At 42.7% G+C, this 15571-nt stretch overlaps 1 protein-coding gene across 5 annotated transcripts in view; it reads left to right on the top strand.

Annotated features, from left to right (window-relative positions):
* The window catches only part of cadm1b (cell adhesion molecule 1b), a 145966-nt gene extending 130632 nt beyond the window's left edge, over positions 1-15334 (top strand). For 3 of the 5 annotated variants that reach the window (XM_018742901.2, XM_018742904.2, XM_018742902.2), the window contains 3 exons: positions 302-334; positions 13708-13836; positions 13953-15334. In XM_018742901.2, coding sequence (XP_018598417.1) covers positions 302-334; positions 13708-13836; positions 13953-14071 — 281 coding nt within the window. In that variant the 3' untranslated portion in view covers positions 14072-15334. The remainder of the gene's footprint in view (positions 1-301; positions 335-13707; positions 13837-13952) is intronic. The other 2 variants (XM_018742903.2, XM_018742905.2) reach the window with 1 other exon arrangement.
* The last annotated feature ends 237 nt before the right edge of the window (positions 15335-15571 follow it).

A 15571-nucleotide genomic window follows, 5' to 3' on the forward strand; every position in this document is an offset into this window, starting at 1 on the left:
GTGTGTGTGTGTGTGTGAGAAAATGCGATGTTAAGCTCCATCTGACTAGTTAATATAGTTTCCAAGTTGCTGACGACCATCTGATCCCAGCAGCAGTGATATACACGGACTGTACCGCCAGCTGTGCTGCCTGTGCTCGCCGCTCTGCAACTTGTTCTGTGTGACGTTCCTTGTGCCGTGTTACTTGTCATTCTCGGCCTCCGTGTGCACGTCACGGTGTCTCCCATTTATTTTGGTTTTTCCCTTTTTTGCATGCTGTTCCTCCTGTCTCCCCTCCTCCACTCCTGTCCTCGTGTGCTAGAAGCTACGCCCAGCTCAGACCCTGCAGCCCACGGTGGGTATCTCCCGCAGGTCACCCACACACTGACGCCTGGCCGCTACATGCGAATGTCGCAGTGCGTGTGCATGTGCTTGTGTGTTTGTGTGTAGGTGCACCACAGGCCACATCTCACTGCCACACTGTTTATGCATGCTTGGTATAGCCTGGCCTAAATCTGCAGGTACTGTCCCAAACTACATGTGCATTACTACATTTTTGTAGTTTCATGTTGTTTCATGTGTTGTACATACAGGCATGTGCATGCTTGTTTCTACTAACTTCGGTTGTAAACGCTGCCAGAAGTATAGCCGGGGTCATCGTTCCACATGCTGTACGTTCTTGTAATGTGGAAATTGTGGGGACCCTTGTACATTACGGTAGTATGACGGGTGTGTGAAGTATTGAGCTGTTTTCCAGAGGGACAACATGGGAGCACTGAGTGTGATGTATGCACTGCCTGAGTTGTGCTATAATTGAGCTTTCTTGCAGTTCACTGCTTTTCTAAATACCATGTCATAAGGGCAGTGTTAGCCTGGTCACTCCGTGTTAGGCTGCATAAGATGGATCACATTGCATTACTGTAAGCTGCTGAATTAGCTATTGCAGCCTCCAGTTTGGAAATATCAGACTCGGTTTACGAAAAAAAAGATGAAGTGCTATATTCAGTCCGCTGCAATTGAGTATAATTCTTATTATATATCTAACCTGCTGATTTGTGTAGGACTCTTCTGGAACTCTCTACTGAAGGTGAACCTTCCCTGTATTACATAAATATAAAAATAACATTTAACTTATTTAGGGAATATATATTAATACACTTTAATTAGGCGCTCATTCGAAGTAAATGGAGACACTGCAATTAAAATTAAGTATTGTATCATTCTATTATAAACTTGTATATAGTGCTAGAACTTGTTCCATTAACATTTAATTTTGTTTCATCCGTGGCTGTTATCGCAGGAGAAAAATGACATTTTTATGAGAAAAATTCATTTAAAATTCATTCATTTAATATTTACCACCTGTGCGGAATATTTATTGAGCGTGACCCTATGTTCGCCAGAATCGTTGAAGCTTTCCAGTTGTTTACATCTTGGCCTTCATCATTGTCGGCTATAAATTTCAATAAGCAGAAGATAATTCTGGAGGATTTTTCTCGTGGAATTCTGAGTAGAACTACGCTCGTGCTGGTACCTCAGGTTCAGGGCTACCTCTGCAGCCGCACGATAATCTCCCAGGCACAAACGCAGTTCCGCAATGACTCAGCTCTTGGGTTCTTCTGCCCTGGCTGCCTTTGAAGACTTTTTTTTTTTTTTTTTATGCAAACAATATATTGTCCCTGAACTTTGAAGGCCACAGTTTGAACATTATGGCACATCTGCTTTTTCTGTTATTTATGTCACATTCTCTGTGTGCAGAAGCACATCTTTGTGTTGCTCTAGTGTCTGTCGTGATAAGCTTTTTTATTTCCACAGTGTGATTCATTCACTCTTTGGGGGATTTTTTTGTCCACGGATAAGTGTTTTCTTTTTACCCTTTTTGTGTAGCCTAGCAACAGGCGAAGGTTCAAGGCACAAGTGCTTTTCCAGCCGAGGCGGTTTGAATGATGCCGTGATGGAGAAAGCTGTACCTGCCACACATGCCTTCCCTCTCTCCTGCTCCTGCCACTCTTGTGCCATGTCTTTCTTCTTCCGCTTTTTCACTTATTTACTTACCTGATTGGGGCGCGGTAAAGTCCGTCTTTCTGTGTTCTTGACTTTAGGAACACCATCACTCACACTGCCCATCTCATCAGCGTGCCGTTGAGGGGTTGCTGAATGGCGAATTGGATCGCCTCGGGTTTCCTTCATCCAAACTAGGCACGTTCAACGTGTTCTTAAACGTTGGTGTGTGCTCCTAAGTCACCTGTCATCGTTGAACTGCATTATGAAGCTGAGATCTTCCAAACGTGGAGGCTAATCAGCTGAACGGCACAGGTCAAATGAAATCCTGCGTCAGCTGCACAGTGCTCTCAGGCAATACCGTGATCGACCCACCATGGCACTTTCACAGCCACACGGGTGTTTGCCTTCAGCTGTGGAAAAGGAATGGTGGAAAAGGAATGGTAGTCCACTGCCCGGCCAGCGATAGGAGTCCGCAGCTCCCAGAGATGTCCTATACCCAGTGCCCAGTTCATGATGTGAACGACACACTTACAAGTGCCAGCCGGGCAAATGGAATGAAGAATGAAACATCACCAGCAGTATAGATCACCTCTTAGAGAAACTGGATTCCATTATCTAAGTGTGCAGTTGGAGATATGGTGGGCCCGTGCAGGTATATCTCCTTAGAGATCAGCGCATGCATTGTGCAAAGGCCGACATGTTCCGCACAGAAGCCATACAGCGCTGGAGATAGCGATACGGTGAAGGTGATTTTTTTTTTTTTTTTTTTTTTTTTTTATAAGTGTTCCGGAGGAAAATCCTTTTGAGGGTCTAAGCTTTGAGCTGTGTCTAATAAGACAATTTCAGAATGGCATTGTCGGGCTGTGAATGGATCAGGCTTGTGAGAGGGAATGACATTTGTGATGCAAAACTGAACAAGGGCTTTGATACATGGAGGGCTGACCGTGCACAGGCCCTTGCGCTCCATGTGACACAAAGCTGCCGCTGACGCCAGGCTGCTTTGCATGCCGGATGCCGCTTAGACTCCAGAGCGGTCGCCATGGCGATACCCCAGCCCACTATGGAACGACAAGCTACTGAATGCTATTTGAGAGGCTCGGACCGAGAACGCGATCGAAGTGTGCCATGTTGTATGATCGGACCCTGTGTCAGCAAGATCTGGCAGTGTTTATATTGCTAACTCCTAAACACTTTTTTCTTCACTTTTTGTTGTTACTCTGTAGTACGGATTTATCGAAAGCATTCATTTAAGCGTCACCGTCATGTTTCTGTACTTTGAGATCCAATGTAAAGAGACCAATGTGATGTCTTGTTAAAGAAACTTGTTTTTGTATCGATGAGATTTTAAAATATGACCAATGCAGGTGACCCGCTTTTCACCTCTGCAGATCACGTTGACCAATTAACGGATCTTAATATGACTGACCACTTAAGTGTTCTCTGGTCATGTGGCTGTGGAAAATTTTTTGTCGTGTGTAATGCTTGTTCATCAGCCTACATGGAGAAGTCTAGGCTATTTTCCAGCTCTTATTCACATCAGTGGGAGTTTCTGCGTAATTGTTTTCCAACAAGACTGGGACATTCCCTGGGCCTCGGTCAGCTGCTCTGTGTCGTCGCAATTTACTTTTCCATGCGATTTGCTTCCTCACAGTCACCTGTTGAGCTTCATCACGATGCAATGCATGCAGAATTTAATGCTCCCAGGCGGAGGCCATATGCTGCGGTAACAGGCTGTACGCTCACCGGCCATTAAGAAGATCCTCCCCTTCCCATGTACCAAGTGTGAAGTCCACCTGAGCAGCCGCCTTGCCCTGTCCCAGCCCCTTGACACATACCCTTTTCCCATTCCTTCCCTTGAGATGGGCATTCAGCAGCTTCGGGACACTGTCAGAGAACACGTGCCCTGGAGAAGAGCCAGGCAGCACTGCATGAGATGCGACGTGGTTGGGATTCATCAGGACACAAGAGCCTGAGCCAGGAGGCACTGTCATTTAGCTATAGAGCTAAACCAGGCTAAGTATTAAGACAGTATGAAGGGTATGAAGACTACAAACTACATGACTATTTGGAGAATGTGGCTGATTTAGGCCCTTTAGCATTTCACTGAAGCATCAACACTCTGCACTATCTTCAGAGTACAACCACATAGATTCCAAATACTGCAGCAAGGCACTTTGCCTTTCTAGCGGTGTGTGGGAGAAGAGAAGCTACTAGGATAGAAAAGAGTTTGGGGAAAAGGCACCTGTGTGGTTTCTCTGCAACAGAACATGGTGTTTCCTTATGGCAGAATGGTTTTTGGAGGGAGGGATGAGTTGGGAGGAGCAGGGATTAGTCCTGATCCAGCAGTTCAAAGAGGGGCAGAGATCAGACATAAGGGGAGGAAGAGCACTGCCCACCCAGGCTTTGTGTCAGCTGTGTTAGGAGCATCTCATACTGGATTAGCTATAACGAAGCATCCCTCTCCTGTGCCGCGAGAAGGCAAATTAAAGTGTCGGGGCAGAATGTTTTGTCCGACAGATTGGCATTTGAGCGCATTGTCTAAAACGCAAGTAAAATTACATGGCAGAGCTCGTTATCTGGGTTTTTTTTCTTAATAATTGGTGCAGGAGACAGGAAAGCAAATGAAAAGGAGAGCTGGGCTGGGGGCTGGAGGCTTTGGGGGGGGGTGCTTGATCCCTTTAAGATGTCCAAATAGTCCTTGCATACCAAATCTCTTTGTTCATGCAGTTGTGTGGTGTGAATTCAACGAGCTCTACACATGCACCGCCATTGAAATCCACTGAATTCCACTATTTTTTGTAATAAACTTGCAGAATAAAATACCTTTTCCCAAAGGGGACATTTGCGTTGGCAGCATTTGCAAGATATGTGACCATAGCAACAATAGTAACTGGATACTACAGCGCCACATGGGCGTACACAATATGCGGTTTGGTTTATCTTTCCTTCTTTAACGTTCTAGATGTGGAATTGTGATTTTATCCCAAAGGAATTAGTGGGGACATTAACTGGCCCAAATCTGAGAGTGCTTTTAGGAGTACCTGGCATTCTTGAGCCCGTCACTGTACCCACCATGTCCAGCTGCCCAAGCCGTTCGCCCGAGTGAGCGCCGGGCTGTTCAGCCACCTCCCCAAGCTGTAAATATAGATCTTGGGGTCTCTGTCTGAGGTGGTAATGGTGTGGTGGCTGCTTCTGCACAACAGCGAGGGGCAATACAGTTGCTAGGATAAACAGACAGCGGGGGCAATAAAAGGGGATTTAGCGTTAACCCTGTTAGTCATTGCTGCTCCATTCCTTTTCAGGCTCAGATCAATTTGTCGCTGTATTTTATTTCTGGGCAAACTGCACCGCATTAGGCCCTTGTGAAGTCCATAAAGGCTTAGCGCATTAGGACGCCCAGAAGTCTCCAGTGGAACATCACTCACTGGGCTTCAAGGGCCTCCCCTTGAACTGGGCTCAGACCAGCTCTCTGCTCACAGAATGACTTAGATCCCCAAGCTACAGCTGTGTTCTATTAACTTTAAAAAAAAAAAAAAAAAGTTTTTATTGAGAAGTGTTAGAAAATCGTCGCAGCAGTCCCTTTATTTATCTAACTGCCATGAAATGTGTGACACATGGGAAGTGTACATATTTTTTTTTTTTTTTGCTTTCGTACAGAGGTAGTACACCAGATGAACTGCTATTTTTAAATCATTCCAACCGAATTCACGGTCCAAGGGGGGCGCGGCGGGTTGGACCAGGTCCTGCTCTCCAGGGGGTCTGGGGTTCGAGTCCCGCTTGGGGTGCCTTGTGATGGACTGGCGTCCCGTCCTGGGTGTGTCCCCTCCTGAGTGTGTCCCCTCCCTCTCCAGCCTTACGCCCTGTGTTGCCGGGTAGGCTCCGGTTCCCCGCGACCCCGTATGGGACAAGCGGTTCAGGAAATGTGTGTGTGTGAATTCATGTTCCTGCTTCTTCCGTGTCTTCAAGTAATCAGAACTGCAGGGTATTTTGTCGTGTCTGATATTTCAAAACAAATCAAAAGAGAATTCTTTTCTAAGATGAATGTCACTGTAGTGCTTTATGAGTGAATTAACAGATGTAATAATGAGATGAGATTTCAAACCACTCAGTCTCAAGATTGTACTGGAGTGATTCTGATTCGGTGTATTTTTTTTACCAGTGATTATCATAGTGTTGGGCTGGTGTGTTGGGCGCTGTTCTTCTCTTAAAAGTTTCCTGCGTTCAGGCACAGGTTTGCGAAGATCCGCGTGCTGGTCTGCGCCTCCCTGGCTGGGAAACGGGCCTCATGGGGAGAGAAGGAGTGGCAACAGCAGGAGGTGCTCCTGCTGTGGTCTCCTTCAGCATGTCTCTCACAGCAGCTCCATAAAGCTGTTCATTTCCCATTGCAGTGCAGCTGTTGTGCTGTCAAAATGTTAATTCTACCAATTCTCATTTGTGCTTAATGAGCCTTTTTTCTCTAGTTTTTAAACAGGCAAAGTATATTTTCCTGTTTGAATGTCTGAGTCTGCCACCTCTCAGCAGAGGTTCCCTGCTCACATTCTATACTGCTGAAGACCGTGAGAAAGAAACATCTGTACTGGATGTAAACTGAGAACATATGTGTGCGTATGACCCAGTTGAGTGCATGTGACCCCATATCATTAATGGGCATAAGATGAAGATCTACACTGAGGCTTGGTGGATGACCCCTGGAAACCAGGTACATCAAGAGCTCATATGATGCCTGGGCCATTTGAAATTGTGAGCCCCCCAAGTGTTTGAGAAGACAGGTAAAACACTTTTTAATGTAACTGGCATGTATTTTTTATTTGTAGAATGTATGACAATTTTATTTAGCTTTTGGCACCCAGGTAGTTTGTATATTGTGCTCTAATGCACCCTTGGCTGTGGTGAGGCCCCTCCTGTGAGGTGAAGCATGGACCAAATGGCCCTGCTGGCCCCGCTGTTGTACGTGGTTCTTTATCTTTTAATACAACATCTCCAGCATGTGTCTAATGGTTCTTCTGGGTTGTGCAGCAAACATCAGCGTCCCTAGTCCCGTGTTAGTTCCCCTGTAATGTAGTAATAGGGCGTCCATAAAAGAGAGTTATATTGTGATTATCTATCTTGCATACAACAAGAGCTGAGAATTCAGTTCCATTACTTTATTCATACATTTCCATTCAAATAGTTACCTTTGACCACTAGTGATGATCAAAGGCAAAAAATATAATGTGTGACATGTGGAAAATAAGGCAGAACTTTCTTTTTCCTAGACAGAGCAAAGGATTTGCTGAGGGCTGTTGCTTTCCCATTTAGCCATACGTCACTGTGCTTCAAGTGACTGTCAGTTTTTCAAATGTCTTTTTCTTCAGAGTTGAAATTGTTTTTATTGCAAAGTTGTTGGGCTCCATTGTTTTCATTTGCTAATTTCTTGAAAAAGCACACATCTTACTGGAAACCGGGTCCTTACTCATGTTTTATCCTTTCATGTGTTCCACCCACTTCGCTGGGTGCTGGGCCTTTCTCTGTTGTTAAACTCTGAGATATCTTGGCTGTTAAGAGATAGAGAACTCTTTCTGTTCTCCATTTAGCCATCCCTTCTTTCCTTGTGCACAGCTATCGTCATGGTCCTGTCCAGGAGAATACGGTTCCTTCGGTCCAGACTGTTGAAGTTTATTCATTTTTTTTTAATGCACTCACCCTTGTGTCACACTCATTTTATAAATGATACAAGCATTTTTCCAGCTAATTTTCCAGTTTATTTATTTTAAATACATGCTCTTACCTACTAGTTTTATGAAATTTATCCCCGCACTGGCCTGCAGATGTGACCTGTGTTTATACACCCAGCTGATGAAACACTCCCAAACAGAATAGTCGTGTCGGACTTAATTCAACTCACTACCGTAGTGTTTACAGTTACTATTTTAGTGTTTCTGCATGTTGGTAATGAATCAATCAATCAATCAATCAGTCAATTTTTGTACATACACACTTACAGTGACAAAGCAAAATCAATAGTAAGATGAGGGATGTTACACGTTTAGGGGATGAATCATTCAGCAGTGGTACTGAGTAGGAGTTCGTGGAGACAATTTTTTAAAATATCTTCATTTTAACTTATCTTTAATTTTAGTGTAGCTCAACGTTAATATAATTACTCAAAAAAGTCTTCTAATGACTTTTATTTGATAGCTATATCGAAGGCTTTTACAGGACCCGAATCTGTAAATAAACTGAAAGATGCCCATATTATTAAGCTTTTACTGACCGTGACTTACTGGATAAAGTGTCTTGTAACAGTTGGCAAAACGAATTACCAACAAACTTCCAATCCCAATTGTATTATTCACCGAGGAGCCATTGTGCTGGCTTTTTTTTAATATCATTACCATTTTTTTTTTGGCTCACTCCTTTTTCTTTCACTTCGACAGCAAAGATTCCAGTATCAAACTGTATGCTGTTTAAATTGCTTGAATTCAAGTGTTAAATGAATGCGTAATAGAAAAGCAGATGTACAGTTTGTTTCATTAGACAATTGACACTTAACTAAGTATACTAGTGTACAGAGCAGCAAGACATCGGTACTCAGTAATTTCTATGTTCAAAATAGAAATTTATATTCATTAGATGGACATCAAGATGGATGGGGTCTCTTTAGTTTTGAATGGGCTTTTCAGTACATCAAGGGGCATCAGATCTGTATATACACAATGTAGGAACTCATGGAAGTGTTAGGCACGTGGATTATCTGTTGCTTGTCTTTGCCAGGGGCGCAGTTAGTGCTCTGTTATACCACTTGAATCCCTCACACTTCAGTTACCAAAGCGCCAAATGGAAGCTGAAGCTTTGCTGTCTTTCTGATCATTAATTTGTCAACTGATTGTTGAGGCATCTTGAAAACGAAAAAATGAGGCACTTGCCTGTGTTTGCTATTACCTCCACTGGCCTTCTGTGACTGCCGTGGCATTTTTGCTTTCCTCCAGGTGTTCTGCTTCAGCCGTCTCCTCTGTGCTTATTTTCAGAATGTTTCTTTCTTGCCCTGGCATCAACTTCACAATTTCTTTAGTGGGAGTTTCATGATGGCCATGTTTTTCGATGACTAATCAATGACGAGAGTATAGGAAGCTCCCTGAAGGAATGTGCCTCCTGTGGACTTCTTTTTTCAGTATTCACTATCTGCAAATAGACTCCATTCTGTAGAAGCAGAGGTCACATCTGCAGATATGCCCAAAAGTGTTTAGTGGTGGTCATGTGTGCTGATCTGCAGACAGGTCTCGTGTTGTGGAGTGCTGGTCATATGCCCAGATCTCCAGACAAACCCAAAACTGTTTAGTGCTTGTCATACATGCAAGGCTGCAGATGGGTGCTGTTCTGCCTGGAGCTCTATCTTTCCTCTCTTGTCGTGTCGGTTTAGTCATCCCCTTTTCTCTTCTGTGCAGAGCCTGGAATATCACAGGGCAGGTCTGCGTGTCGCACTCTTTAATTAGACCTAATCACTGTAGATTCAATGTGAAAATGCCACATCTGTCCTCGCTGCTTCTCCTGCACCCACCACGGCTGTGTGGGCATCCTGCGGAAAGAATCGCACATTGACATTGACACGCAATCGTACGCAATGACAAATATGGTGAAGAATCACTTTGTAGAAACTGCAAAAAAAAAACAGCTATACAAATATGTAAAATGTATCCTTCCAGTTTTATTAGGTAGAACAATGTCTATGGTTTTAGTGTCAGTTATTGGTATCTTCTCCCTGGGCATCTTGGTAAAATTCATAGTGATGCCATTAATTCCTGCTCCATGTTTTCACATCTTGACTGAACCGAGGAGATTACTGGCTAGATGAAATATTCTAGGCTGAACAAGAGATGCTTTATATGAGTGGTCTCTTGAAAACATGGGTTTTTAATCAAGATTTGAAAGGCATCTGTTGCAGCATATACATCATTTAGCTGTTGCTTGGAGATCAGTAATTCACAACATATCTCCTACCACTGCTCCCTGGGTGTGTTCTGTTCTCATGGATATTTACAGGAGAGATCCTCATCCAGTGGCGGTACCATGAGCATTCTCTTTAAAACACTGAAAGACACAAGAAGAAAAATGATAATAGAAGAGACAGATAGGATTTTAATTGTTCACGAGGGGATACCATCTGATGTTGAATGTGTTTCATTTGAGAAAGTTATTAGAAGTTGGCAGCAGAAGCTTTCGACCAGAGTGATGGTTAGAAACAACACTGGTCTTATCCTGCGGAAATAAAGTAATTGACTTTGAGAGCGAGATAAAGCACGGACAGGCTGGCTCACTTGAGGAGAGAAGGGAAAGCCAACATATTTTCCATCCACCATTAGAGTGAAGCCTCAGAAAAGTAGCGTTTGTTCTACTCCTTTGGCACCACGCAGGGCAAACCAGCTCAGAACCAGATATGTTCAGAAATACGGATTTTCTCTGTTCTCCCCTGCAGAATGCTTTGGTTCTGAATGTCTTTCAGGGTTTTATCAGTCCAGAATTATATATAAATACAACACAGGTTTATATGTGCACCCCTGCATACAATCCTTGCTGTCCTGTAGAGAGCTGAAGGAGAGGAGTATGGTCTTACTCTTGAAAATACACATATGTTATCAGTTAGAGAAGCAAACAGGGTGCTTTTCACCTTCAAAAAGCAGTCTGGGAGAAACTTGAGTGGGAGGAGATAGTAAGCAGAGTCTCTTCATCTCGCCTTGTTCCACTCGCCCTTCTGAGTGATGGTGAAATAAAGGGAAGCTGGGATACACTGCAGCAGAGTTGGCGTTGAAGTGCTGAGCCAGAGGGACAAGGGCCTGTGCCTAGGTCCCCAACTAGAATAGCAGAACACTAAGGAATGTGAATTCTTTCAGAGATTGGTTGGCCCCAGATGCTTGCATGCAGAGATTTCTTGGCTTATTCCTTGGTCCCACTTTGGCCTTTGTGCTTCTAAAGCAAATGTCACAGATCGGCTTTTCTTCCTTGCTTTGTATTGTTCTCCACCAGTGCTTTTGGATGCCCGTTGTGTTCAATAGGTCATTCTTCGGAACTATCACCATTGTGTGTATATATCTCTCTTTGTATATATACACCCACATGCACTATAGGGGTGTTTTCTACCAGTGTGACCTTAAAAGAGTGAAAGCTAAGGGGTAGATATTATTAAAATGATTTTGAGCACTTTGGCACATCGATTTAAATCTACAGACGTCCCAGTCTGTGCAATGCATCTAACTGATAGGAGAATCTGTGGGTGACCTCCATCCCCAGTAGAAAAAGGTATCTTCCAGATGCCCGTGAGGTTCTCCTTCATGGAAAGAAGAACACCTGTTGACAGGAGCTTTGACCAGGGTTCTGTTCATGCAAGGTTCAACAGTTATAGAAAAAGACAATTTGTCATCTGTGTTCTGGTGTCCAAATACTCATGTAAAACATTGCCATGTTTGGTAAGGCTTATCTGAATATGTCATTTTGTTTGCCAATTAAACACATTTAGAATGCAACATCTAATTGGCTGTCATATTACTGTGTTATTGACACATTTATTTGACATAGTTATTGACATGTGAGGGGGGGCGCGGTGGCGCAGTGGGTTGGACCGGGTCCTGCTCTCCAGTGGGTCTGGGGTTCCAGTCCCGCTTGGGGTGCCTTGCGACGGTCTGGCGTCCCGTCCTGGGTGTGTCCCCTCCCCCTCCAGCCTTACGCCCTGTGTTGCCGGGTTAGGCTCCGGTTCCCCGCGACCCCGTATGGGACAAGTGGCTCAGAAAATGTGTGTGTGTGTGTGTGTGTGTGTGTGTGTGTGTGTGTGTGTGTGTGTATGTGTGTATTGACGTGCACAATAACAAATGACACTTATTCCTTCAGGAATCTCTGTCTGAAAAAGGTTCTGCCCTATCGATACTTTAACTGTATCTGGGAGAACATTTTATGAGCTTAGGAACTGATCCTCCTCCTGCTTTTCTCTTCCCTTCATCTCTTCCCAAAAGCCAAGTGGAGAGATATTGATGATAATGTGGCTGCCTCTCTCTGCAGTATGGAAGAGTCCCTGCTCTCAACTCCACCAGCCCCTTTTAACTCTGCTTGTCATGGAGCCATACACTTGATCAATACACTTCAAATATTATTAGGGTTTGGAGTTGTAAAGCTCTGCCTTGCACTGCAGCAGAGGAGATATAAATCCTTCTTTTAAATGGAGTCAGATTCACACTTCTGGTCTGCTGGGACACGTATTTATTTATTTATTTATTTTAAAGCTCTGATTGTAGACAGTGCATGTGGGCAGATTTATAGGCTGAAATAGACCTGCCTGCTAAGATTGAAGCTGAGAACCTTTAGTTTTAATTTCACAAATCATGGACATGTAAGAATACTTTACAGTTTTCAGTCTATACTCTGTTTACATTCCAAGATGTGCCCAGTACATCAGATTAATGGAACTGTCAAGAAAAAATTTTAAAAGGCAAAAAAAAAAAAAAAAAAAAAAAAAAACTGTAGGCATATTACAACAAGTTGCAAATACGTTCTGAACTACTCCAGAATAATAATTAAATACAGCGCAACCTTGATTCCTTTGTGTGGAAGAAAATATTTAGCTGCTAATCCCTGTGCAGTGGGGGGAATGGCAGACAGGTACGTGTTCAGCCAGTGACAACTCTCTTTTTCTCTTCATTAATGGTGTTTTGTTATATGATATGGTCTCATTTTAAATGGTAATTTATCTGCGATGTGACATTTCCACTCCTGATGGAGATACCCATCAGATCTCTTTCATCTTCAATATTTGTCTTAAAAGGTCAAGGTTATTTAATCCATGAGTGAATAAGGAGCTCTGTGACATGCAGAACATGTTGTACTTGCAACCATAAAATGATTATAATATTATCAGTAGAGCCAGAATACTTTACAATATGAGGAAAGCATAGTACATATGTTCATGTCATTCACTAGATTATTTTGGGTAATCTGCAATTCATGAGAAGCTAAAATTGAAAACATCATCCTCACAGTAAAATGAAAATTCAATTAATATGAAAAAAATTTAAAATGTTAGAAACGTAAAGGCACAGGCACAGGATAAAAATACTTTGTAATTGGAGGAAATGTCTCTTTCTGTGTTGAAGCAGAGTGCAACTGAAGGGAAACGAATGTCCTCCGTGTATGCATATCAACTGTATACCTTAAAGAAAAGTTAAAAGTGCATAAGTTACTTAAAAATAAATATAAGCAACAGAAGAAAAAAAACACTACGATAAGCTTACATTAATGTTTACGTTAGTATTATTAAACAAAGCTGAATTTCGATCATTAATTAAGAAAATAATATTTGCGGGAAGTGATGTGTTTATATAACCAACATATTAAAGCATGAGGATGCCCTGACTATTACATACTTGTAAATGTGAATAAATAAATGTAAATGTAAACATACCTTTGTTTGCCTTTAGATGTTCATAGCTGTTTTTATCGTTACTCGCCATTACTCAGTTCCTCTTTATACTGTTCACGATACTGTATGTATAGTATAGTATATAATCTAACATAACTGTATGATTTCTTCATTAGTATAATTGTGTAAATGTAATTTAACACTTACTAACGTTACAATATTTTCCGTCAAATTTTAGATTCAAATTATTTCAGCAGGTGACTCAGTTTGCCGTAGTCTCGTCAACGTGGGCAGCCGTGGTTCCGGAAACAAGGTGACATTGCCCGCTTCTCTGGTGTTTTCAGATTCACGAGCAGGTGAAGGAGTCCCACAGAAGATGGATCATGCGGTTGTCGGTGGTGTGGTCGCGGTCGTGGTCTTCGCCATGCTCTGCCTGCTCATTGTTTTGGGACGATACTTTGCCAGGCACAAAGGTAAATCTCGCGTATCTCCCGGCCTCTATGTGCTTGCTCTGCCGACCTACTGCAGGGCGACTTTCGTGAACGGGGAATTAGAGGCCGTCTTCTAATAGAGGCTGCCTCCCTTACAGGCACTTACTTCACCCATGAAGCCAAAGGGGCAGACGACGCAGCGGACGCGGACACGGCCATCATCAATGCAGAGGGCGGCCACAACAACTCGGACGAGAAGAAGGAGTACTACATATAACTCCGTCCCATGCCGGACACTCAGCTGTTTTAGGGGTGGGTCGGGCGGGGTGGGTGGGGCGGTGCGGGGGAGAGAAGGATTTCGACTTCAGCCTGTGCATCTGAAGAGGAGAAGAGCGCTGACGGGGTGGGGGAAGTGGGGTTGGGGGGGCTCGGACTGAAGGGAGGAGGGGGGCCGGACCAGGAGCGAGAGGAGGAGGTCATCATCAGAAATCACTGTAGAGAGCTTCACCATTCAACACCCTCCAAACTGCTGCGATGGATCTTATTTAGTTCAACCATTTGCAGAAGATTCTGTGCCTTGTTCTATTTCTTTCTGACTTTTTATTGAGTTTTTATTTCGTTCCTCTGTGGCCAATTCCCAAGCTCCAGTCCTTCTTGTGTTGCTGGCTTTGCTGTGAAGTCAGATTACTGAACTCGTGTGCATCTCATTCTGGATTCCCACATCCCTCCCCTAGGAGCTGTAACCCTCTGTGCCGTGAGTAAGTTTGGGCGCAAGCAAACTTTGTCAGCATTTGAAACATTTCAGAACACAAAATGCTTCGCTGCGCACTGTTGTTAAGGAATATTGCTTAAAGTGTTCAAGCGAAAGCTTTAGTTTAATGTCAGAGTAATTTGCCATACTTCTCACCAGTCTTCTCACAGGTGGACAGGTTCAGATTTTGCTTTCACGGTCCTTACTCCGTTCAGTTCCTGAAGAGCTTATTATATTATTTATTTTTTGTATTTCAAAAAGAGAAACCAGTGTAAAGTGTCTAAACAACATTTGTACAATCTAGAATGTTTGTGGTACAAACAAGGTACAACATGTTACAGCAAATCTCTCCAGTGAGTTTGCATATGTTTTATTAAATTGTGTGTTGCATAAATCCCAACAGACACAGTAAAAACACAGGAGTGTATTTTTTTCCTTAACATCAAGCATCTATATCAACAGAACCAATGTGCTTGTATGGACTTATCTTTTTATCACTGGTCTTCCTAATTGAGAGGAATGCTATATCTCAGTTGTGTTCATAGATTTAAATCAGTTTGGGTTATCAATGCAGTCCATAAATAAGTGAAAAAAAAACACACACACACATACACACACACACACACACACACACACACATACACACACGGGATCCTTTCATGTCCAATTTGAAAAAGGATTGAAATCAAACGGAGCTGCCCCTTTATTCCTTTATTCAAATGATCAAGTTAATTTAAGGTACTTGAATATATTCATTATTCATACGATATAACATAATTAAACATTTCAAAAACCTCCATTTTCTAGAGTAATTTTTGTTGAATTTTTATCTTTAATTATATAATACAATAATAGTTGTCCAACAGAGAAGGGATGTCATTTACAATATAGACAATATATAACGTTATATATTTAATTTCTCTAGTGTCAATTATTTTAAAAGTATTACCACCTCGAGAGCCAAAAGAGTAATATATCTAAATGTAAAAAGTTTTACTGCAGTAATGTGTTTATAATCAGTTTTAA

This window comes from Scleropages formosus, chromosome 10 (assembly GCF_900964775.1).
Source record: "Scleropages formosus chromosome 10, fSclFor1.1, whole genome shotgun sequence".
NCBI lineage: Eukaryota > Metazoa > Chordata > Actinopteri > Osteoglossiformes > Osteoglossidae > Scleropages > Scleropages formosus.